We start from the raw sequence: 26345 nt of genomic DNA on the forward strand, positions 1-26345 counted from the left end.
CTTACACACACACACACACACACACACACACACACACACACACACACACACACACACACACACACACACACACACACACACACACACACACACCGACACACACAAAGCAGCACTTTCACACATCCAATGAAGCCCCATTAGCTAATGCTTCCACACAGGGGTTATTTAGGGGAAAAGATCAAGGAAGAGTGCAGTCTAGAAATGTACCTCTTTAAATTTGAATTATTTTAGACTTCATTTTCAGTTTGATATTTTGGGGTAATTTACATTTATATATCATTGAAAAAAGATCAAACGTTTTTGGATGACATGTATTTTTTGAATATTTACACAGAAAGATTTTTTTGTCTCATTTGGCTATAGCAAAGAGTATCAGACCCTAAGATATTGGATGCAAAGTTCTCCTCTGTGTCATACTTTCTTTTACTCCATTGTCAAATGCACATCCCAAACAGTGTGTTCATCCATTTAAACATGTATAAGCAAACCTACACTGAACCTTAGTATGCTCCAGAGCTTGCATTTTCAACTGTTATAAAGGCTGCTATTTAAAGCCAATATATTCTCCATCTAAGATGCTTTCACAATAAAGGTCGACAAGCCCTTTTGCTAAAATGTGCAGGTATCAAAAGTTCACCCAGGATATAAACAGGAAAGTGAACTAGTGATATGCATGCACTTATAACATGGAGCTGCTTTTCTCTTTACCCCTAACCTCTTTGTCTGACATCGCTTGCGTTTACACAAAGACACACATATACTCGAACACATTTTTATTCAGAAAGCAACAGCTATGGAGAACTCTTGACATATTTATTTTCCATTCTCTAGATGCCATACTTTTGCTTTTATTTTATTTCCTTCATTGTCACTTTTTTTGTTTTTGCCTCTTGCTTCCCATGGGCTTTCTGTTACACTGCAAAGGTCGCATTCACATCACCCCCACGTTTAAAGCCAAATGCCCTGTGTGTCAAAGGGGACAGCTGTGTGTGTGACAACTGAACTGCAAAATTTGATAATAACTAACAGGTATAACAAAAGAACACAAAAAGCTGACTTTGAACGGTAACACTTTCTCTTGCATCAGCAAATTTCATGCGCAAGGCCAAGAAAGTGGTGATCCATATACTTCCTCTTCTAAAAAAATTCCCACCAAATGGAAAACTATTATATCACACTATGGATTTTTGTGAAGATAAGATTTCTGTCTGTCAATCAAACACTCTGGAGACAGACTGGAGTCGTAAATGCTAACACCAATGTCAAAGACAAAGGCCTGAACGGTTCATGTGGCTTTATGAGCTTACTGTGTGTTCCTTTGACAGTAAAACAGAAAACCAATCACACTGGATGGAGAGAATGGGATGAACATCAATGTCAAAGTGATTCCAGTTTTAAGTTTTGATGGATGGTTTAAGCTCCTCACAGAATCTTTGGCTTGGGGAGACATGAGCGACTCAAAGGGATCAAGGTCTTGGTTGACCCTGGTTCTCTGAGCATCCCCTGATTGGTTTCCTCCAGACTAGAGTTGGTGCCCCACGGACCCCTGCAAAGCTCTGATGCTCTGCGAGGCTGAAGCAGTGAAGTGCGACACACATTTTGAGGCTGCGCCTGGGGTCTGGCATTAAAGCAGGGAAGGCCTCTAGACGGAGGGGGCAGCAGCTTGGTCCGGTTGGCCAGAGGCCCTAAGGAACACCCTGGCTTTGGAGAAGCAAAGTCACCGGCGCCCCCCGGCCTGAGTGCAGGAAGAGACACACGCTTCTGGAGGCGAGGTGGCTGCAGCATGCAAGGAACTGTTGAAGCAACAGATCCAGGAGCAATGGAGTCCTGAACTACCTTGGCAGGGGCTCTGCACTCAGGCTGTGATTCAGACAGAGCTGCTGACGCTGGACTGCATCTAGCGTTTACCCTATGTGGAGTTCCAGAGCTTGGATGATGCAGTCGGCTCAGGAGATGACTCTGGTCGTTGGGGTTTGCCAGACTGGAGGCATCTATCATCAACTCTTCTAGATGACACCCAGTATTTATTTGGGGTTTTTCCTCTGGCAGACTCCTTGTGAAGTCACTGTGGCCCTCGGTGGAGGAAGACTTTACTGGTCTTCCCTTGTGGAGGCGTTTGTTGAGGCCGGGGTTGAAAGGCTGTAGTATTTGAGGCTGCAGAAAGAAGATAGATTTAACAGTATTATCACATATTAAAGAAACAGTCTGATATAAAGTAGCTATATAAAAGTCAGTGTAGGATGTAGGGCTTGTCTGTTATACTGTATGTTGCCCCTTTCCCAGAAAGTTGTGTGGAATCAAGGAATTTTGAAATATTTTGTGGAAGAAAAGAATTCCAATCAAAAGCCGAAAGGCAATTGACTTGCTTATTCGCTCTCTTTAACATGGCAGTTTGTTTTCAGCACAAGTAGCTAAACCTGTTCCTAAAATGGGAGAGAAAGTCACAGAGGAAGCCTGATTCAGCAAGAAAAGCAAGCAGAGGAGAATAACCTTGCCATGTTTGTTTGGAATCTAGCGAAGTCTTTGAGTTGTTTTGTGATCACCCCAGCGGAGGCTTCAAAACATCCCAGCTGAGAGCGACAATGCCCACTGCCAGTGTACAAACACGCTGAGCCATTATCCACATGGAAATTAGACCAACCACAGTGTCGTCCTCCAACAGGGGATATGCAGTTTGTGAACACAAAATCAGGAGCACCTGTAAAATCTACTGAAATATTACTACGATCATGGCTTTTGTGAAGCTCATTACACAGAATATTTGTTGAGTTGAGGAGATACTAATTATCCAGTATAAGAATGCTTCAAGCAGTGGTTTCAAAAGAATTCAGGTAACATTCCTCAGCTCAGAGTCATTATTACTAAAGAGGAAATTTGATTCAGCAAACTTTTCTACTTCAAGCGCATGTTTTATTTGTTTTGATGTAATGATTCTCAGACTTTCTGTACTTTTGGCACCATAGCTCTGAAAAAAGGAAAGATGATGATTTGCTTTTGGTTACCAATATAAATGACAACAGGAGGATGTAAAGTTTGATCAAATACATGATAAGCAGCAGAATACCAGGCCATCAGTGCCTATCAGAGGAACAAACCGCCAGTGGAGAAGAGTCAAACAGATACATGAATACATGAATATCTTTTAAAATACATTAGAGCACAAAAATGTACACGCATGTGGAGCCCACTGACTGTTGTGAGATTTCACAAAACTACCCTGATCAGAACAGACACAAGACGAGACAAGAAACAAGCTAGCACTGCACAGTTGTGAAAAAATATACATTGTTGTGTGTGATATTGGTATAATGCACTGGAAAAGAAATACAGTACAGAAATTTCCACTAGATTACAAAAAAAGGTCCTAATTTTAAAATGAACTTTTGACACTTTAAAATATGGAGCGCTGCCAGTGAGAGTAACATTAGACAAACAACAATTTTAGAAAATGAAGAAATTCCCCAGTTCCAGAGTTTCTCCATTTATTACAAACAAAGCAGTTCGGTCAGAGTCCAGTTCATGACCGCAAACAGAACAAAGACAACAACAAAGTCCACTCCAGGATTTACTGCTGATCCTACTAAAAGAGCTCATCCAAGACTGTCAACTATGAAGAAACTCACACTGAGAAATCCACACATCTACTGGATTATATCTCCTGACACACATTCCACACACAATTATGTTTTCCCGAACGCTGGGCTGAAGTGATGTGGTCTTTAAAATATGATCTGATACAGAGGGTATGGCTGGTGCATCTCTTCTCCACTGATCAGTGCGGCTCCAAGGACTCAGAATAAATCATGTTACATTACACAGGCCTCTCCTGTCTCTCAATCTGTCATGGACAATGGGAACCATGAAAATGTTCCTTTGGTATCACCCTATCTTATAGAACATTGCACATCCTGTGACATGAACATTGCACATGGATTCTCTGCATTGTTCAGGCTAAAATGATACATTGTGCAGCCCCAGTACACAGAACAAATCATTCACGAGTAAACGTGACGTAAAATATTTAATAGTACATTAATTTATTTGACTTACTTCATTATAGGCTAGTTATTCTACAAATGAACTCAAAGAATCTAAATCATCTAAAAACATTGGCGGAGGTCAATCTGCTTCTAACATCAGTCATTTGCGCTGGGATTAGGAGTGAATGTCCAAGGCCACAGCTCCATCTCCTGGTCCCCCACCACAGTACGTCCATCAGCACAATACAAAACCCACCTCCACCTCCAAATCTGATGTTGCATGTTGTCAAGCAAGGAAATGCAATTTTTAGATCTCGTCTTATGGTTTGTGATTTAATACTGTACATGTTATTGATATTTTTTCGCTTTAAAATGGAAAGAAAGTACTGTCGGCTGAGTCCCTTATCTATCTTCCAATATAGCTTCTGGAATGTGATATGTCCCTCGGCATATAAGTGGATCTGCAACAGGCTGCTAAAGTCTTAATAAATATCCTTCAAATCATCAGAACTCTCAGCTCACTAATGATAGTTATCAGTTCAACAGGAAATCACCGGTCTTACTGACGAATGCACTGATTGGCACCTGAAACATATCAGACCCCACATAATCAATCCCATGGCACAGTGACTGACAAATGGCTGTGTGATTAGCACAGCAACATGCATGAATTTTAATAGGTTGTATATCGTACCGTTTATATCTGTCAGGAGACATATGGGGGATTTCATTTTATCGTTATTGTAATGGTGGTTTATAAAAACAAAACAAAAAATGATTTTAATTGTATAAGTGATTAGATATGAGGGTGTGTGACTACAAAGATTTGTGTGTGGGGCTTGGTAATTTGAATAAAGGTAATTGGCCAGGACAGCAGAAATCTGCATTCACATTGTAAAAAAAGGTGCATTATTACGTCCAACTCCATTCAAAAATACAGGAAAACAAATCTAGAGAAATTTTCCAATGCATGCAAAACTGACAAGATGGAACAAATAAAGAGACACCAAAACACACTAGTGAATCCAAAAAGACAAGACAAAATTACTCTGGCAAAATGCAACAAAGAAAATAAGTTAAATATAAAAAGGATGAAAATTGACAGTTATTAAAAGGGTGTCACTGTGACACTTATTAAGAAGTTCAGTCCACAATAAAAAATCAAAAGTGAAACATGCAAACGCAGATGAAAAAGTTCATGCTCATGTCATGCTGTATGATGCCTGACGCCAACCCCAGCGTGCAGGGGGCGGAGTTATGAGGGCAGCATGTCGACCGCATGTTAAAAAAAGAGTTACTATACCACGCTGTATCATAGAAGTACTGCACTAGACGCTCCACTCCTTGTCATAGGCGTTATGTGTGGGAGGGCAAAAGGCACAAAGAAAACATCAGAGATTTAATTTCAGCTATTGGAGGAAGTGGATTAAGATGTAGGAGAACAAAAGGCATGCACACAATCACCGATTCACTGTAAAATGAATTTACATTTTTCTGTTGAGCAAATAAATGTGTGAAGTTGTCTATTTTCTGATCTCGAGACCTTTTGGAAACAAGCTCCTCACTGGCCAGTTTACAGCAAGACCTTTGAGTTCAAAGTCTGATCATTAGCGGCACCCTTTGCTGATCTGACTGCGTACTGGCTATGACTTAGCATGTTTCCTTGACATTATCTCCTTTCTTCAGCTGTGTTTCTCTCTCACAATGTAGATGTTAATTTGAATCTCTGAATTTTGAATAATTCGACCACGCATTCTGCCGGTAGGACAAAATGTTCTTTGACAAAATGTGCTGTGCTCAGAAATACATAACTGTAAACACAAAGAGCGTTTCATTCTGAGGTCTATTTACCAGTGTCATTCCCTCTCCACCTGCCTTCCTCACTTGCTGATGCATCGAGACAGCATAACGCTAGCATTTCACAGCTGAGGTTGTTGAGACTCTGCTGTCATTGTTTCTGCATCCTTTGTCTATCTCAGTGAAGTCAAACTGTTTAAGCCTGCAAGCAATTGTGCATCCAAAGAACAGATATATTTGAATGAGTGACTACAAACAGTGGAGGAGAGTAAAGGATTAGAAATACAGGATGTAGACAAATCAGCCAGGCATCTGAATAGAAAGCACAAATAGAGGGGAACTGGATGTGCAGCAAATGAAAATATTAGCAGACAGTTAATTCACACTCAAGTTAGGCTTTTGTAAAACAAGTATGAAAATCAATTTTGCGTGTTGGTGACCATCAATGAGAAGAACGGGTATTTTAAAAGGTTTTGTTACAGATAAGTTGGCATTGTCAACTTGTTCACACACTTCTTCGTATTTTCTATGAAATGGTTGCAGTTGTTAGAATGTGGTTAGTGACTCACTCTGTCTACGATGGGGCATGCTGGTACGGGTCAAGCCCTGCTGTTGCGACTGCCACGGAGACAGCGGCTGAGTGGGCAACGCACCCTACGCAGAGAAAAACACAAAGGACAAAAGCCATGACACACGAGAACACACACACACACACACACACACACACACACACACACACACACACACACACACACACACACACACCGACACAGAAAGCACACATAGGTAAAACCGTAAATTCTGTTAATGAGTGAGGATACCTAAATTACCTAAATAGGAAGACCATCCAATCCATCCTTCATCCCTTATCCATCCATCCATCATCCCTCATCCATCCATCTATCATCCTTCATCCATCCATCCATCCACTCATCCATCCATTCATGTTAATGACACACTTTTCATGAGTGTACATGGACAATACATACTTGATGTTTACACTGAGTGAACTGTGGTTTACTCCAACTCCTGTGGTTTAATGGTTGTACTATTTCTTGCAATTCAAATATATTGGCTATCTGTGCTGCTAATAATTCCTTCTCCATTTGTATTTTGTAACTCCAGCAAATTCAAAATAAACTTGTCCTAATGAGTTGGAAGCAGAAGCTGAGGGATTTTTATCAAGCTGTGATACTATCTGTGGTTATGAATTTGAGATCCACAGAATATGCTGAAGAGATTTGTTGTTTTACAAATTTTATCAGATTTTTTTATTGATACACAAATTTAGACAATTTCTAGGATGATACTGGGTGATACAGTATAATTAGTTACTAGAATGTTGTGAATCTATAGGTTTTCAACTACATGTGGCAGCTGGAGTCATTATGGTTCATTATGATAGTTCTATACGAACATCTACTCTCTGCATCCCGTCACCAGAAGGTTTTGCTGGACCAGCATTTATCAGTGCACAAACATGAACGTGAGTGAATGCAATTTGTTTTTCTCAGACCATACCGGCTTTTTCATTAAGTGGTTCAGATCTCTGACACCTATTTGAGAGGCCAAGTGAAGAGGCAGCAGAGTCATGGATGAAGTCAACATATAACCTAATCAAATGTTACTCTTTTCCTCTGCTGTGGGTGAATGTTGTTCAGACAAGACCCAGATACAGAAGAGAGAAGTATGACATCAGAGAGAATCAGCAACAGAGGAAGACAGCAGACAAAAAGTGAAGGAAGGTTTCTCAGCAGGTCCACACTAAACTATTTCGGCGACTCTATGGTGCGACAGCTGGAGAGGCAAGGAAAAGTTTCCCTGATCTCCCCTTATCCATGTTCTGCCTCGAACACCGGCTGTTCCAGCAGGAGGTCTTGGAGAATACTCCTGTTGAGGCTTCATTTTCAGACTAAACCCTTAAATGTTTCGAAAGAGAGGCTCTTGAATGATTCCGGGAGTGTTTGGCTGGTTTATTAGAAGTCCCCAGCAGCTTAAATTCTTTACAGAATTGAAAGTGAGAGGCTGCTGGAGCTTCAAAAGGGTAGTGAGACAGAAACCGGACATGCATTTTAAGTTTTTGTATTTAAGTTGGGGCACAATGCCTTCACTTGAGAAAAGAATTTGCCATTTTCTGAATTTAAATGATAATGTCATTAGTTTGAAAAAAACAACAAAAAAAAACCACATTGTTTTTCAGAATTAACAAGACAATTATCTCCTTAATTCTGAAAAACGGTCAGATTTTTTTATGATGACTTTCAGTATCAGAATTTTTTAGAATATCTCATTAATTCAGCAAGTTTTCATAAAAAACTAAATTTGTCAGTGTCTTTCTGAATTAATGATAAAAACAAAAGTTTTCATAAAAAATATCCTCTGTTTACCTGAATTAATGAGACATTTATCCTGCTGATTCAGAAAGAAACTGTCTTTTCTTAAGTGAATGCATCATGCGTCGTGATATATCACATCAGTTTCATCAAAAGTTGTCTCTTTTGCACCAGATCTCTGTTCAAATACAAAGCAAGCAATGGTTCCTCCTCGTTGTTGCACCTACAACTCTCTCTGGGTGAAGCTTTCACATGTGAACCTGTTGCTGGGGAGATTATCTTGAGCCCCCACACTATCCATCCTTCTAGTAAAGCTCATGAGATAGAAAAGGCAGTCTGTCTGCATCAGTCTCTGGGATAAAGTGGTAAGATGTGCATATATATATATATATATATATATATATATGAGGATACCTCATATATATATATATATGCGTGAATGACGGCTGAGAATAAAATACAAATAAACGGTCACAATTTTATTAAAATAAAGAAATAAAGAAAATGCAGCAGTTAATTTTCAACTATAATCATCCCTAATAGAAAAAAACATCATCAATAATATAAGTAGTACACAAGACACACTTTTCATTGTGAAATTGATTCTTTGTGTTTATTTAGCTACTCCGGTGCAGAGCCTCCAGTGGAGGGAGTGAAACTTATAAAAAGAATTCTAGTAAAAGTTGCAATTCCACAAACTTTTCATTAAATAGCAACACTACTTAGAAGGAACCATGATGCTGTGCCCTAGCCTTGGCCTCTCTACTCGAATCCCCTAATCCACAACAGAGATTCACGTTGTTGGATACAACTAATGCTTCAGGTCGTGCCACCATGTCTCATTTCACTGACTTTGGCAATTAAATCCTCACCTGTGCAAATGAATCTGCTGTGCACTGTGGATTAATGACTGTGTGTGTGTGTGTGTGTGTGTGTGTGTGTGTGTGTGTGTGTGTGTGTGTGTGTGTGTGTGTGTGTGTGTGTGTGTGTGTGTGTGTGTGTGTGTGTGTGTGTGTGTGTGTGTGTGTGTGTGTGTGTGTGTGTGTGTGTGTGTGAGTGTGTGTGTGTGTGAAGCAAGGGGGCAGACGAGGGGATGTGGGTGGAGAGATAATGCCAGGATCTGAGAATGGAAAACTTGTTCTTTCAACCTACACCTTAACATAGATCACTGACCTCGTTCAATCCAGCTGTCTCTCCTTTCCCGCACCTTCCTATCTCCATCTGCCTGTCTCTCTTTTTCACCATGACAGCACATTGATCTAATTACATCCAAGAGAAGACGTACAGAGGTAGCGCTGAAGAAACAGTGACACCGAAATCACTGAAGCAGGAACGAAAGAAAGAAACTACCAGAAAGAACAAGAATGATTAAAAGACAAGAAGGAAAGCAGGTTAAAAGACAGGGAAAGATGTGGGATGGCTGCTGTAATTATCCTCTCTGTATGCCGCTGATGAAACACGGCCTATTGAATCGCCATTGTTTCCCTGCTGTTCCACATCTGTGTATTTATTAATCTGGTGCATTATGATGGTTGATTCCTCATTCATTGTTTATTGTTAAGGCCCTGCACTCGACTGCAAAGACACACATATGCCACCACTTGAAGACACACACACACACACACACACACACACACACACACACACACACACACACACACACACACACACACACAGAAATACAAGCTGTGTCTATTATGTCTGTGTAGGTTCTCAGTCATCCAGGTCATGGTTATCCAAAACTGGACTTAACAAGAGTTTCTTGACAACATTTCACCTCTCAGTTGAAACCCGCCTGGCTCCTCAAAGATGGTTGATGGGGGTGCCAGGGGTTTCACCGAGCCTTTGTATACTAATGAGGGTCATTAGCATGAGACACATCCCCACTTTTGGATAACCATGACCTGGATGACTGAGAACCTACACAGACACCTGGGTTAATCTGCTGAGACATTCTTTTTGGGAGTTTCGAAAGGACCTGATTGTAAATGGGCGAAAGGTGATGTCGCAGACCACCCCCCGTTCAGGGATGGCTTCTTTGACAGTGGATTGATTTAAACAGCTTTGGATGTGTCTATTATGCTACACCAGAAATTTCTCAAACCATTCTGCTCATTACTTTTATTTAGTGAAATTAACAAAAGCACTAAAACCATTTCTGTTTCTCTGATTGTTCACGGAAAACAATTTAGTTTTCTGTGTTATTTAAAACTGCAATGAGGAACATTTCTCCCCTAGAATATAGAGTAAGAACACAAATGTTGTCTTTAGTTTTATGTCGTTGTTACTGTTGCTGTTTTCACGTAATCTATTTGTGTATATATTTGTCTTTTTATTCCTTTCTCTTTTATTTTGTAACTGTAACTTTGTTCTATTCTATTCTATTCTATTCCGTGATGCCATCAGGTCCTCTATGTCCGTGCCTTGGAAATCAATTTTTACTAAAACATGTTGCTATCACCAGCTAGGCAAAGTTGCTGCAAAGATTGATTCAAAAGAAACACAAATTCATCTGCTGCTGAGGGAGCTTCAGTATAATTGTGTGAACTTGTTTTGCAAAGGCATTAATGGGGCGAAGCTCATTTATAAGAACTCCATCCCATACTCCAGGCTTAAGTGGTAACTAATGTCACACTTTGTGTTTGCTTTTTTTTTCCTGAGCATGCTTCTTAACTCAAAATTGACTTGGAAAAAGATTATAGCTTATTCCCAATGCAGTATAATATATCGACAACATTATGGAAATGAACACCTCGCTTCAGTGTATGAACGTACAAATATTATCTGTACACTGAAAGCCATGTCAAAGCATCAAAGGGTCAAAGAGTCAAAGTTCACAAGCCTGCTCAATTGTTAAACTCTTAATCTCCATTTAAAAGTGTGTTTTCCCTAAAGTCCATGTTCAACTCTAGACCTATTAGACTGAGGCTCCTATCAGTCAAAAGTTTACCCTATGGGCCACCGAGACAAAAAGAGACAAAAAGATATCAGCATTAAAAACATAAGACAACATAGCCACTGGCCTTTGACTTTAATTTTATTCTCGGCTGATCTTTTCAGTGTTCACTTCAAAAACACATGGCTGGGTGAGAGATGCTCCTCTGGTCTTATATAACACTTTTAATGTCAGAGAAGCACAAAATCAACAGAAAAAGCCAAAAGGGAAAAAAAAAGCAATAAAGATGACACCAGGTTATAAATTTGTGCTTGTCTGTGACTTAACTAGAGAAATGGTTAAGAATAAGAATGAAAGAAAGGATGTAGAGCCTTGATGAACAATGTGAGTAATAAAAAAAAAAAAGTAACCTTAGTTTTGCATAGAAATGTCAAAATAGGAAGAAAAATTCATAAAAGCTACTTCAGACATTGGTGTGAAAAAGCCCAAGAGGTCAAAGCACAGCTTTGTATTGACAACAATATGAGACCAAACTCATTGAAGGTGCTAAATATGCCAATGTAACAATAAAAGCTTCAACACAATCCAAACAAGGAAAAATAAAGAAACATTATCTTCCTGTGCGCTCTCTCTTGTTACAGAACAGAGGGCGGGAAATAAACTTGATTGCAGTCATGGCAAGGTAATGTGGCTTAAAAGGAGTGAAACATAACAAAATAAAGTTGTAGTTTTGCTGACTCGTCCTAGCCCTGCCAATTTTTCCAGTTTTGTTGCTGGATGGGCCCTGTTGGGAGTGAGATTAGGACCTCCTCCAATCACAGGAAAATGAAAGGAATGAAATGGGACTCATGCGGGCCTGCTGTGCTCACATCTTTAAAGAGACCAGATGACACACATTGAGCTGAACACCAAGTCCTGGACTGAGACAACGCAGAACAGCAGCAAGATAACAGGAGGGGGTCTTCGTGGTACCACCGATGGCTGGTGCTCAATCCCCCACAGACATCACAATCTTTATGTAAGGATACCAGCTATGACAAGATCAATATGTGATTACTGCTGTTAATTTTCAACTAGATGCAAATGAAAGAAAATGAACATATAATTTTCTAGGTGTATTTTTAAACATGTTGTTTATGTGCAGGGAACTGTGTTCTCTCTTTCATCTGAACTCTGCATACTTCATTTCAGTATGAAAATTAACTGCTGCAAATCAATAAGGGCATAATAAATAGTTATCAGCGTAAAAAAAAAAAATCAGCAATCTAATTGGAAGTGGATGTGATGCAAGTGGGTGAAATAAGACATCATCAATGAGAAGAAATATTAATGACACCACCTGCAGTGATCCCCCCAGGACCAGGAACAATAAAACAGCAGCTTAACTTTATTACTGATTATAACTCTCAACACACAGTCGGATCTTGTGTTAATGAATGTTATGTGTTGTTGTACACAAACAGCTCAGGTGAACAGAGAATGGTCATGTTTCTTGCTTACACAACCATAAAAACACAAACACAATAGACAAAACAAGTCTTGCTGTATTGTGTGTTTCTGAGGGTTATGATACAAAAGGTACTCGAGATCACAATCAAATGATGCCACCACGGACACAATTCCCATCGAGGAGAGCTAAGCCATCTTTGATTGCTGCCATAGTAACGGTTAAACCACATACTCATGTGAAGCAGGAACCTGGTTTATTTAATGCTTTTGAGCTTATCTGTTCCTTATGTTGTTGCTATAACCTCAGTCTAATCATTAATTATTGTATTCATACAAATAAATAAGTTTAATGTCTTCAGTATAACTTAGACATTTTTATTCGATTTCTCAGTGCAATCTTTCTACACTGCTTTCATCTAGCTCTTAAGATGTGTAGGTGTCACCTTTTAGCTGAGAGCAGGTCAATTAAGGGAGTATTTGCGAGGCTCCCTGCCTGCAGCACTCTTGCTACTAAATCAATACTTGGCTGCCGCACCGCACACAGGTCTGACATGATACTGAACACGCTTAACACATATCCGCCTATTATATACCTCCATCTCTTTCTGTTTATTTTCTCTCTGTCATCTCCTGTGTGAAAAACCCACTGACATATTAAAAGAAACGTTATTTCCTACAGAGGACATGGTAATAAGAAAAATTCAGACACAGCTGCCCAAATATATTTAACAAACTGGTGGTGTCTGAATGAATGGATGCCAATACAGTATAAGGTTAACTACACACTTTAATTTTTTAAAAAATAAATTCTGTATTGCAAAACAAAACGTAAAAGACTGCCGCTATGGGTTGTGTGAATGTTAGACTCACAGCTGGGCATGGTGGTCTCCAGTGGGTCTGGGTAGCCTTGTCATAGTGACGCTGTGTACATCTGTCGTTCTGTCGTAGTGAAGATGACGCCCTCTGGAGGCGGCTGTGAGCAGACTGAAAAAATTAAAATAAATGTGTAAAATGAATAAAGGAAGTATTGCATTAATTATCTTCTTCACCTGGGTCACTCATTAATTCTTAACAATCAAAAGCAGCAAAATCACATCCATTCGAAAAAAGAAATAAAAACAGTTTTGAAAAGGTAAACACAAAAGTGCTGAAAACTCACAGAGCTAGTTGGACCTGCCTCTTTAAACTTTTAGATTTGAAAAGTTTAAAATACAAGGTTGACTAGGCAGATTATCACAGTGTTTTGATCAACAGGCATTTATCTGAAATGGTCAAAGATGTTCGATACAATAAAGTCATTAACATTTTATTTTCCCAGCTTTCACTCCCCAAACCTTTACTGATGAATCACTCCACACGCTACCTGATGTGAGTGATGTGTGTGACTAATTAGCTGTCTTTAAAACCTATTAAATTAATATAATAACTAAAAGGAACATCAGAACAATGAATGATGTGCAATAAATCCTTTGGTGAGTAATAGTTCTTCTCACCCCTCTAATGCTACCATAAAAAGCACAAGAATTTACTCGAAGCAGTTAAGAGTAAAGGAGAATCTCAAAAAAATTCCTTCTTTTGCCAGTCTAGGTGAAAAATGTCAGAGAAGCTCAAACAAGAGAAGTACATAATCATGAGCAATTTTCCTCAGCAGTGTTGGGAGCAGCTTCCAAAACTGCATTCTGTCAAAAAATCAGTTCTCTATCTTTGATAGCTCCCTTTTCCTCTCACCCATTATTTCGTTTTGCCTCCCATCTTCTCAACTCAGCCCGACAGACGCGCTAACACACATGCAACGTACCGCAATACAACTTATCACTGCCACACAAACGCTTCTTTGCTGTTTTCTCATTACTCCATTATGTTCAATTCAGCCAAGTGTTCCCCCTTCTGTCTCAGCAGCAGCTTCTCTGTATCACTTCACCTTCCTAGGTTTACCTGAGTCTACAATTTCAAGGGCAAACAGCAGGTTCAATAGTTTTTGTAAATTCTTTGGATCATATACTCCGGATGACTTGCATTCTTTGCAGACTCTGAGACACAGTTGTTCTGTTACTTGTTCAAAAACCAAACAAAATAACACTTCACACATCTATTTTTGAGCCTTGTGACTCAAAGGAGAAAGATGAGTTGAATGAAAGTTTTACTAGGAAGACTCGCTTTCAGCATTACATTTATTTGAGAAATTCAACAACCACTGCAAATCTTCTTCTTTTCCTTTTGGCTTTTCCCTTCAGGGGTCGCCACAGCGAATCAATTTCCTCCATCTAACCCTGTCCTTTGAATCCTCTTCTCTCACACCAACTATCTTCATGTTTTCCCTCATTACATCCATAAACCTCCTCTTTGGTCTTCCTCTAGGCCTCCTGCCTGGCAGTTCAAAACTCAGCATCCTTCTACCAATATATTCACTATCTCTCCTCTGGACATGTCCAAACCATCTCAGTCTGGCCTCTCTGACTTTATCTCCAAAACCTCCAACATGTGCTGTCCCTCTGATGTACTCATTCCTGATCCTATCCATCCTGGTCACTCCCAAAGAGAACCTCAGCATCTTCATCTCTGCTACCTCCAGCTCTGTCTCCTGTCTTTTCCTCAGTGACACTGTCTCTAGGCCAAACAACATTGCTGGTCTCACCACAGTTTTGTACACCTTTCCTTTCATTTTGAAACTCTGAAACTCTTCTATCACACATCACACCTGACACTTTTCTCCACCTGTACCATCCTGCCTGTACACGCTTCTTCACCTCCTTTCCACACTCTCCATTGCTCTGGACTGTTGACCCTAAGTACTTAAAATCCTCCACCTTCTTGATCTCTTCTCCCTGTAACCTCACTCTTCCACTTGGGTCCCTCTCATTCACACACATGTACTCTGTCTTACTGCAGCTAACCTTCATTCCTCTCCTTTCCAGGAATAACCTCCACCTCTCTAGCTTCTCCTCCACCTGTTCCCTGCTCTCACTACAGATCACAATGTCATCTGCAAACATCATAGTCCATGGAGATTCCTGTCTGACCTCGTCTGTCAGCCTGTCCATCACCATAGCGAACAAGAAGGGGCTCAGAGCTGATCCCTGATACAGTCCCACCTCCACCTTGAACTCCTCTGTCACACCTACAGCACACCTCACCACTGTCTTACATTCCTTATACATGTCCTGCACCGCTCTAACATACTTCTCTGCCACTCCAGACTTCCTCATACAATACCACAGTTCCTCTCTGGGCACCCTGTCATAAGCTTTCTCCAGATCTACAAAAACACAATGCAGCTCTCTTTGGCCTTCTCTGTACTTCTCTATCAACATCCTCAAAGCAAATACTGCATCCGTAGTACTCTTTTTTGGCATGAAACCATACTGCTGCTCACAAATGTTCACTTCTGCCCTTAGTCTAGCTTCCACTACTCTCTCCCATAACTTAATTGTATGGCTCATCAGCTTTATTCCTCTGTAGTTGCCACAACTCTGCACATCTCCCTTGTTCTTAAAAATGGGCACCAGCACACTTCTCCTCCATTCCTCAGGCATCTTCTCACTATCTAAGATCCTGTTGAACAACCCAGTCAGAAACTCTACTGCCACCTCTCCTAGACACTTCAATACCTCCACAGGTATATCATCAGGACCGACTGCCTTTCCACTCTTCATCCTCTTCAATGCCCTCCTCACTTCATCCTGACTAATCTTTGCTACATCCTGGTCCACAACAGTCACCTCTTCTAGTCTTTGTTCTCTCTCATTTTCCACGTTCATCAACTCTTCAAAGTACTCTTTCCATCTTCCCATCACACTACTGGCACCTGTCAATAGACTTCCATCCCTATCCTTAATCACCCTAACTTGCTGCACGTCCTTCCCATCTCTATCTCTCTGTCTTGCCAACCGGTATAGATCAGTCTCTCCCTCCTTACTGTCCAACCTAGTATACAAGTCATCATAAGCTTCTCGTTTGACCTTTGCTACCTCTACCTTCACCTTACGCTGCATCTCCCTGTACTCCTGTCTACTCTCCTCAGTCCTCTCAGTGTCCCACTTCCTCTTGGCTAACCTCTTTCTCTGTATACACTCCTGTACCTCCTCATTCCACCACCAAGTCTCCTTATCTACTTCCCTTCCAGATGACACACCAAGTACTCTCCTACCTGTCTCCCTGATCACATTAGCTGTAGCTGTCCAGTCATCTGGAAGCACCTCCTGACCACCCAGAGCTTGTCTTAACTCCTTCCTAAAAGTCATGCAACACTCTTCCTTTTTCAGCTTCCACCATTTCGTCTTCTGCTCTGCCTTTGCCCTCTTGATCTTCCTCACCACCAGAGTCATCCTACACACCACCATCTTATGCTGTTTGGCTACACTCTCACCTGCCACTACTTTGCAGTCACTGATCTCTCTCAGGTTACACCGTCTACACAAGATGTAGTCTACCTGTGTGCTCCTACCGCCACTCTTATAGGTCACTCTATGTTCCTGCCTCTTCTGGAAGAAAGTATTCACTACGGCCATTTCCATCCTTTTTGCAAAGTCAACTACCATCTGTCCTTCTGCGTTCCTCTCCTGGATACCAAACCTGCCCATCACCTCCTCATCACCTCTGTTTCCTGCACCAACATGTCCATTGAAGTCTGCTCCAATGACAACTCTCTCACTTCTAGGCATGCTTTGCATCACTTCATCAAAGTCCGACCAGAATTTCTCCTTCTCCTCTAGCTCACATCCTACCTGTGGAGCATACCCGCTAACAACATCGAACATCACACCTTCTATTTCTAGCTTCAGACTCATCACTCTATCTGACTCTTTTTACCTCCAGGACATTCCTAACAAACTCCTCCTTCAAGATAACTCCTACTCCATTTCTCTTCCCATCTATACCATGATAAAACAACTTGAACCCTGCTCCTAAACTTCTAGCCTTGCTACCTTTCCACCTGGTCTGCTGTACACACAGTATGTCAACCTTCCTCCTCTGCATCATGTCAACCAACTCTCTACCTTTTCCTGTCATAGTTCCAACATTCAACGTCCCTACTCTTAGTCCTATACTCTTGGTGTTCCTCTTCTCTTTCTTCGAGCGAACGCACTTTCCTCCTCTCCTTCTTCGACCAACAGTAATCCAATTTCCACCGCAAATAGTGTGTGAAAATGAGAATCCATCTATCCAGTGGCTGTAAGTCTGATATTTCCTCATGAAATATGAGGTACTGACATTAAACAATAAAAAATAAATAAATAAATAAAAAGACGTTATCCAGTAACAATTGAGAGTATAGCACAAAAATCATGACATTGTCACATGATTTGGCCACTTAAATAGTTAAATTATATTCTCAAGTTGTCAGATTGTGACATTCTCAGTCATATAAATTCATCTGAAGATCTTGTAAGAAACATCGAAAATTAATTTAATTCTGCAAGTTATTCCTTTCACTTAAAAACCAAAAACCTATCACACTGATCCTATCCATCTGTCTCTGATTTGTTTTCATCTCATACTGCGGGGAACTATCAGAGGCGAAATCAACTTGAAATCAAGTTCTCTCGTTGTGCTTTGAGTCAGAGCAAATATCTATATTACTGCTTTTCTACCTTGACCAGCGTCTTCACTCTTTCAGATGCTCATTAATGTCAGACACAGATCTGGAAACATGCCCCAGCTGTCCTGACTCTTTTCCCTCGCAGAGGGTGAAAGTCCACCACACCGAGCTGTGCCGACAAACTCGCTGTGTGTGGGTGCTAGTTCTAATTGGAGGGATCGCATTCAGCAAAGAGGCTGGCGAAGATGCCTGGCTTTGACATTTTGGTATTTCTCCATACAGCAAGGGATTTGAATAATGTCAGCCAAGCATGCGGTTGTTTGGCGAAGTAGGACGTCTGGTCAAGACTCTAATAAACGTTTGATGGAGTATGGAGCCAGCTAAAAGTAGACAGAAGAAAGGTTATTGCTCAGCAGCTATAACTGTGAGTGCACTAACATGCAGGAGTGTGAGCAGAGATTTTAACACCTACAATTAAGGTAACCATGTCTTCACTGGTCATGTTGGATCTGTATATGCATTTCCTCAAGATGTGTTTGCACAAATCTGTTTTTGCTTCTAACAAGTTAAGGTGGATGAGTTATAGAAATACTGTACATCTGTGATCTTTGTTCCTTCCATTACTGCTATCCACGCTTTCCCTTTAGAACACTGAATAAACAACAAAGAGGTGCAAACAAAAGGGTCACCAGTTCAAGTCCCAGCCCTGGACTGGAGGCTGGAGAGGTGCAAGTTCACTTTTTTTGCACTGCTGAGGTGCCCTTCAGCAAGGCACCAAATACTACAAGCTGCTCCTAGGGCGCTGCTAGATGGCAGCCCTTCACTCCACTATCTCTCTCTATTAATATGCATGTTTATCGGACCTTCACACTTTGAGTGAATGCACTTTGGTTCATTCAACATCTGCTTTAAAGTTAAGACATCATCTATTAGATAGAGGACAGGAACGGGAAGACACTCCTCAGAGGTCGATCCATCTGCTGTCTGGCTCTCTCATTGCCTGAGTGTGTGTGTGTGTGTGTGTGTGTGTGTGTGTGTGTGTGTGTGTGTGTGTGTGTGTGTGTGTGTGTGTTAGTGTGTGTGTGTGTGTGTGTGTGTGTGTGTGTGTGTGTGTGTGTGTGTGTGTGTGTGTGTGTGTGTGTGTGTGTGTGTGTGTGTGTGTGTGTGTACATATCATTAAATGCATGGCTCCCTCCTTTGATTTACATCCTGAGGTTTGTCCCTATGTTTATTTTTTTTCCTTGTCAAGAGAAAGAAAGAGATTGACCTTCTCAGATAAATTTGTAAATGATTTATATATGCTGGCAATCAACTCAGTGATAACCATATCTGTCTAATAACTCTAATATGTCATTCTAAAAAATGTCACGCTTAAAATATAGGGGTTTTATGTTTTGTAATCCTTTTTTCTGCCATGCATTCAGTTCTGCTGCTCACCATTTGTTCCCACTGATGCTGCTGGAGCTGTTTGCATTGCAGGGCGAGCTGAGAAATGGTCCTGTCTCGACTCTTCAGCTCCTCTCTGAGCACCTGCACCTCCTTTATCAGCTCCTCCATCTGAACACATCACACAGAGGAAGTAAGATGATTAGACAGACAGATACACAGAAAAAGAGACAGATACATAAAGTGGTAGATCAACCTTGATTTAAAAAAATACGGTAATCTAAGCTTCCTAACATGCAGTGGGAGTGTATTTCAGGGATAAGGTGCACAATAAGAAAATGCTGTGAAGCCAAGCATTTTTTTTTCAAGGAATGACCAAAGAAGAGCAACATGAACAGAATGAAGGGGACGAGCACTTTTCCCCTCCATGTATCTATACTGTAAATCCATGCAAGGCTTTATAGGTTAAATGAAGAACCTTTAAATCCTCTTTCATTTGTACTGGTGTCCAATGCAGAGGGAGCAGAATTGCCTTTTTTTCATCATATTTTCTAGTTTTTATCGATATTCTGGGAGCAGCATTCTGGAAAAGTTGCAAACTTCTAATGGAATATTGTGGCAGACCAGAGCATAGAAATTACAGAAATCAAACCTGAAGGATATGGATGTATGGATCAAAATTTCAGCCACGCATAATGATCAAACAGGCCAGATTATAGCAATTATAGTGAGATGAAATACTGCAGTCTTAGTAATGGTCTTGATATGAGACTGGAATGTCAAGGGGACACGCCAATGTTTCTGACAGTAGTCCTTTCAGGAATAATGCACTCATCAATAATGTATGAATAAAACAGTCAGATTCTCAAACAAATTTCTGCTTTGTGCTGGGCTAAAAACTAACAGCTCTATTTGTTTTTAATTGCAGAAAATTTTCATTGACATTTTAACTCTATGAGACAAGCCTTTAATTACGGAATTGGAAAAAGTCTTTTTTCTGAACAGTTGTGTGTTATCAGCATAGAAATGGAATCTAACATCATTCATTCATTCATTCACGTAGCGATGCTTCAGATCACGGGGGTTGCTGGAGCCTATCCCAGCAGACGTCCGAGCAGGAGTTGGGACAATGCTTCAGACACGTTGCAAGTGCATCGCAGGACAACACAAAAGACGAACAACCATTCATGCATACACTCACACCTATGGACAATTTAAAACTGACAAATCCACTTGACTTGCACGTTTTGGAGGTGAGAGGGAACCGGAAATCCTGGGAAAAAAACCCACAGACACAGGGAGAACATACAAACTCAGAGGAGTACTCGAACCCAGTGCAGTTGTGCTGTGAGGCGACCTCACTGTGCCACTGTGCCGCACAAATTCAAAATCATATTTATAAAAAAAATATACATCAACAAGGGGAAGCATATAGATAGAAAACAACACAGGACCAAGGGTCAATCCCTGGGATACACCAGACTTTACTATGGAGGAAAGATAATTGGTATTGTTGAATTATGATCAGTTCTATTTGATGAAAAGGGGAACCAAGAAAGTGCCATCCTTTGAAAACTAATATACTCTGACAAGAGGCTTAGTTTCAATATTTTCAGTTGAGTGAAAATATTGAAGCCCAACTGAAATATATTGAGGAGGTTATTACTGTTTGGCGGTCAGTAAGTTATTTAGCGAAAGCCCTTTCAAGTACAAAGAAGATCACATACAACCATAATAGTAGCAGTTGTGAAGGCTGGACGCATAAACCCCATCGAGAGTGACATATTTATAATGTGATAAACAGAACTATTCAAGACTGGAAAAAAATTTTTTTTTAAAGGTTGAAAGTATGGAATCAAGTTAGCAGGTCATCATTTTGGAGGCGGTTACCAGGCTGATTAGGATCTCAGGGGAAAATTTTTCAAACTCTGACAGACTTCAGGAGAGCTGAACCAAGTCAGAAAGTTCATGGTTAACAGCCTGAGAAGAAGGTGTACCTGGGAAATAATCTCTAATGGAGTCAATCTGAAATCACAAAGTCATCAGCAATAAATGAAGAGGTAGTGGCAGAGGTATTCTGCATTAGTCTAGCAACAATATCAAACAGAAATTTTGGAATTGTTTTTGCTTTTGTGAATCAGATGAAAGAAATGAACTGTTCAAGCAGCATAAAGTACGCATTTATACTTTCTAAAACTCTCGACCCAGGCAAGGCAAGAGGGATTCAGTTACATAATGCAACATCTGCACTCAAGTTTTCTACAGATCCGTTAAAGTGTACAAATGTCATCTGAAAACAATGGTACTGATTTCAGCAGAGTGCCATGTCTGACTTTGAGTGGAGTGATCAAGTCAATCATTTTTAAGCACCATTCAAATTACTTGCAAGAGTAGTGAGGGAATTAGTTTGCACAAGTCAAGTATATCTGGTAGTTAGTTGGTGTGACTCTATTATCACTGTCAATGTGGCGGTGGTTGGAGAATCTCTGAAAAACACACAGAAGTGATTAGAACCTGGAACCTCTAAATTAAACAAAAATTGAACTGCCATGCCCTGAGCAAAACTAGTTCAAATGTGTTTCCACGTTTGAGAGTAGAATTGTTTACATGTTGGATAAAATCCAGGCAAATATCAAGGTCCAAACAATTCTTTCAAATCTGAACGTCATTTACATGCAAGTTGAAATCACTGAGTAAAATCACCCTATCATGTTTAACAAGAGCTACTGTCCATGAGAGAATTCAGGGAAGAAAAATAGGATTGTGTTTCAGCAGTTTGTACATGGTTCTGCAAGAATATGTTGTGTTGTGTTGTGTTGTGTTGTGTTGTGTTGTGTTGTGTTGTATTGCTCTAATACCCATGGCTAAGGTTGAGAAATTGCCCAAAGCACTTCTGTTGCAGGTGTTAGAATGAAATGATTCTACTCCACGTCCATCTTCCATTTTCTGCCTTGTCTGACAAAGAGGGAAGAGAGGGAAGCCTCCATAAGTGTTGCTGCAGCATTCAGCCAGCATTCAGTAAGAAGCATGAGAGAGCATGAAGAGCATATTGAAAGATAAAATTGTGAGTATGAAAGCTCTTACTGTGCTCACTTGCAGTTAGGAGGAGGTTTGTCCAGCAAGATCAGCAACACAATAAGCATTTAAGATGTTCTTTTGGTGTATACCGGTTTGATGGATGGATGGATGGATGGATGGATGGATGGATGGATGGATGGATGGATGGGAGATGCCACAGATGGACGGACGGACGGACGGACAGACAGACAGACAGACAGACACTGTATTTGTCACCTGTGATGCAGCAGTCAGGTCTTCGATCTCCTCAGGAACATCTGTAGGGGATTCTGTATCCTCAAGCTGGACAAAAAAAAACACAGTGAGAAAAGCCAACAATGAATACACACTTAAACACAAACACAAAGACGCACACACACACACACACACACACACACACACACACGTACACACACACACACACACACACACACACTGAGCTGATCAATGACAAGTGCCTCAGGTGTGCCTCAAGAGCAAAATTTCAATAATTTGGAATAAGTTTATTCGTTAGAACATACAGTATACTCTGATGACCCTGAACTGTCAGCCAGAGACCTGAGGCTGAGTTGCAGAGGAAGTTTGTATGATAAGGATGCAATGCATTCAGAGTACTGTATAAAACACTATTCACTTTCAAGTCTGCTTAACCTGCTTAAACTTTAGAGTCTGGTTGTAAATGTGTGTGTGTGTGTGTGTGTGTGTGTGTGTGTGTGTGTGTGTGTGTGTGTGTGTGTGTGTGTGTGTGTGTGTGTGTGTGTGTGTGTGTGTGTGTGTGTGTGTGTGTGTGTGTGTGTGTGTGTGTGTGTGTGTGTGTGTGTGCGCGCGCATGCGTGCGTGCGTGTGTTTGTTTTTGTTTGCTGTATCGTTTTAAACGCCTCTTTCCTTGTACTGCTCATTCAGGCCCAGAAGATGAATTCACCTTGTGTGGACTGAATCAAGTTGAATGTCTGTTAGCACATTGAAGCAGAGATCAATTAAGATTCAACAACATTGGAGGCTCATTTTACATTTGTTGCTTTGAGCCCAACATCACAGTAGTAAACATAATTAAGAGTTACGAATGGACCAGCAGCATATGTGTTCCGTCTTGAGGTTGTACAGCAGCGGTATTTGACTAATTGTAATGAGCATAATGATCACATCTGATGTAGGAATTTGATTTATATGCAAAAGCAAACACCACTTTTCCTGCAGAGACTACAGTCAGTCAGTCATTTTCAGATTACCACAGCGGGTCACGGGGAGCCGGAGCCTATCTCGGCGGCATAGGGAGTGAGGCTGGGGACACAAGATGCCAGTGCACCGCGGAGCCACATACAAAGACATACAACCATGCACACACACACTCATTCCTACGGGCAATTTGGAACAGCCAATCAACCTGAAGCGCATGCTTTTGGAGGTGGGAGGAAGCTGGAGAACCCGGAGAGAACCCACGCAGACACGGGGAGAGCATGCAAACTCTGCACAGAGCGGGACTTGAACCCGGGTCCGGCGGGTTCAAGGCGGCAGCGCTAACCACTGCGCCACCGTGCCGCCTACTACATTCAGTCAATGCACTCAAAATAATTTTATTTAGCATATGTGAATGCTTGTATTTCTGTGAACTTTCTTAGATGGGGTTGTGTGTTTCTGCAGCTGACTTCATTTCCTCTCTTGTCCTTGCCGGTCACTCTTTCCTCTTCATGTTAAATGGATTTCTCAGACTAACAAATCAATAAAGAAAGGTCTTCTAAGCCATCACTTTCACAGATATACAGAGTAGATGCTGTTTAAGCAGCCACCTTTTTCATGTCCTTTTTGAGATTGGGGGCTTGGATTCAACTTCATATTTTTTAATTTAATATAATTTCTAAAATTTCAAATCAAAAGACATCAACAAGCAGCAGAATCCTGGTTGTTGTTTTCTTGTGAAGCTCTGAAAATGTTTTGTGGACTTAATTTAAGCCGATCTTAATCGCCATATGAATGAATACACAACTTTTTTCAAAGCTTTTTCTTTCATAATTAGTTCAGTTTTATGAGGAAATGTTATTCAGGTTGTTCATACTGAATATTTCAGAACAATGCCGCAGTGCCTTCTTGGCAAGCCTATTAAGAATGCTCAAGCTGAAAGCTAATATAGAGCTCTATTCAACAGACGATACAAAGGCTGAACTAAAACCCAGACTTCTTACAGTTCAGAGTATGTGGCCTCTTTTCTGTCCAAAATAAAAGGATGACAGTAGTGACTTGATCCGGATGTTATAAGTGTGTGTGATAAATTCCAACGCTAATGCAGCAGCACTCGATGACAAATATATCGGCATCACAGTATTTTTTTTTTCACTTGCTGATGCAGGGCTTTGTTCATGTAGAACTCTAATTAAATGAAAAGAGGGCTGCTGTGAAAAATACAGTAATCCCTCGCTTGTTTGGACTTCAAGATACACAGCTTCACTACATTGCAGATTTTTAGTCGGTAGTGACACCGTACGCACATGCTATTGGCTGACAGAATCTGTGTGTGCGCTGTGTTCTGAGACTCATGGAATGCAGCGCACTTCCGTGAAACACAAATGTGCTTCAAACAGTCTATAAGAGTTTGAGAAGAGGTAATACAGATATAAGGTGGTTTAATTTTAGTATGGAAAGGCTTTGGAATGGTCCACCCAGGTAGATAAATGGGGTTTATACCTGTAAAAGTGTTTTGAGCCTGAGCAGCTGGTTCTTCAGCGAGCTGCAGTCCTGTGTCATGTGATCGATCATGAGGTTGTCCAGCATCACCGTGTAGCCGTTTTGCCTGCTTGTGGAAGGTGCCTGCCGTGGGGAGATCCTCGAGGCCTTGAGACCATCGATATGTTGGATGATGCCAGCTCTTAGATGGAGGCAAACAAAGCAGTAAATAGACAACCAACCGCAGGATGAAAAACAGGATGGTGATTCCTTTATCTTACAAATTAAATACAATTTCAACTATCTTTCCAGCTTAAGTGACCTGTTATCATTGTGGAAGTGATCTGGTCCACTCCAGCGGTGATGTTTATGCCGCGGCCCTTGCCGACCAGTCCTATCTGAGCGTTCCATGTGAGACATCTTGTTGGTGTCTAAGAAGGTGGGATTAGAGCACAGTGAAACAGAGTAAGTGTATGTCAGCAAAACGAGGATCTGAATGAAAGATAAAACCGTATTTGGCACATTTGCCAACTGAATCAAAATTCATACAGCCAGCTGTTGTTTCAAACTGTAGATGCAACAGAGATTTAAAGAATAAAAATTACAAATACTCCCTCATGCTTATGCTGCCTTTTTGTTCAAGTCAATCTTTTGTATGTTTGTAGCTCAAGATGAGCAGCATATTTTGTACTTTTTTAGAGTGTTGTTTTTTAAATGTATTTTTCTCATTTTATACTTCTGTCTGCCTTCTACCCACGTGCACGCACACGCAGACACACAGACACACAGACACACACACAGACACACACACACACACACACACACACACACACACACACACACACACCACACACACACACACACACACACACACACACACACACACACACACCACACAAACACATAAAATATGCAAGCATATGACTCCAATTTTCATGTCTTGGGGTAATGAATACTCCTGTGTATGTTTCAAGTACTCGAGAATATCTAGAATATCTGCATATAAATCATGATCTTATTCAACTCATTTTCTATTTCTCTCAACTATCCCCACCAAGAAATATAAACACACACACACTTTCTCTCATTTGGGCTCTCCCTCTCGCTCTCTTTCTCTCACACACACAACACACACATGCAATGACACACCATTTCATTTTCAATGAGGTAAAAGGAGACAGTATTTGGCGACACTCAATGGCATATAGCTGTGAAATGGACCGTAACACCAACAAAATTGACAACTAACA

General features: G+C 40.7%; 1 protein-coding gene across 3 annotated transcripts in view; it reads right to left on the reverse strand.

The window, feature by feature from the left end:
• Positions 1–758: 758 nt before the first annotated feature.
• Positions 759–26345, reverse strand: part of ccser2a (coiled-coil serine-rich protein 2a) — a 50102-nt gene continuing 24515 nt past the window's right edge. For 2 of the 3 annotated variants that reach the window (XM_068327178.1, XM_068327179.1), the window contains exons 5-10: positions 25418–25526; positions 25117–25297; positions 22675–22740; positions 19432–19551; positions 13326–13439; positions 759–2154 (exon numbers count right to left, since the gene is read on the reverse strand). In XM_068327178.1, coding sequence (XP_068183279.1) covers positions 1423–2154; positions 13326–13439; positions 19432–19551; positions 22675–22740; positions 25117–25297; positions 25418–25526 — 1322 coding nt within the window. In that variant the 3' untranslated portion in view covers positions 759–1422. Of the gene's footprint in view, positions 2155–6346; positions 6432–13325; positions 13440–19431; positions 19552–22674; positions 22741–25116; positions 25298–25417; positions 25527–26345 lie in introns of all 3 variants that reach the window. The other variant, XM_068327180.1, reaches the window with a different exon arrangement.

The sequence above is a fragment of the Antennarius striatus genome, chromosome 11 (genome assembly GCF_040054535.1).
Source record: "Antennarius striatus isolate MH-2024 chromosome 11, ASM4005453v1, whole genome shotgun sequence".
Lineage (NCBI taxonomy): Eukaryota > Metazoa > Chordata > Actinopteri > Lophiiformes > Antennariidae > Antennarius > Antennarius striatus.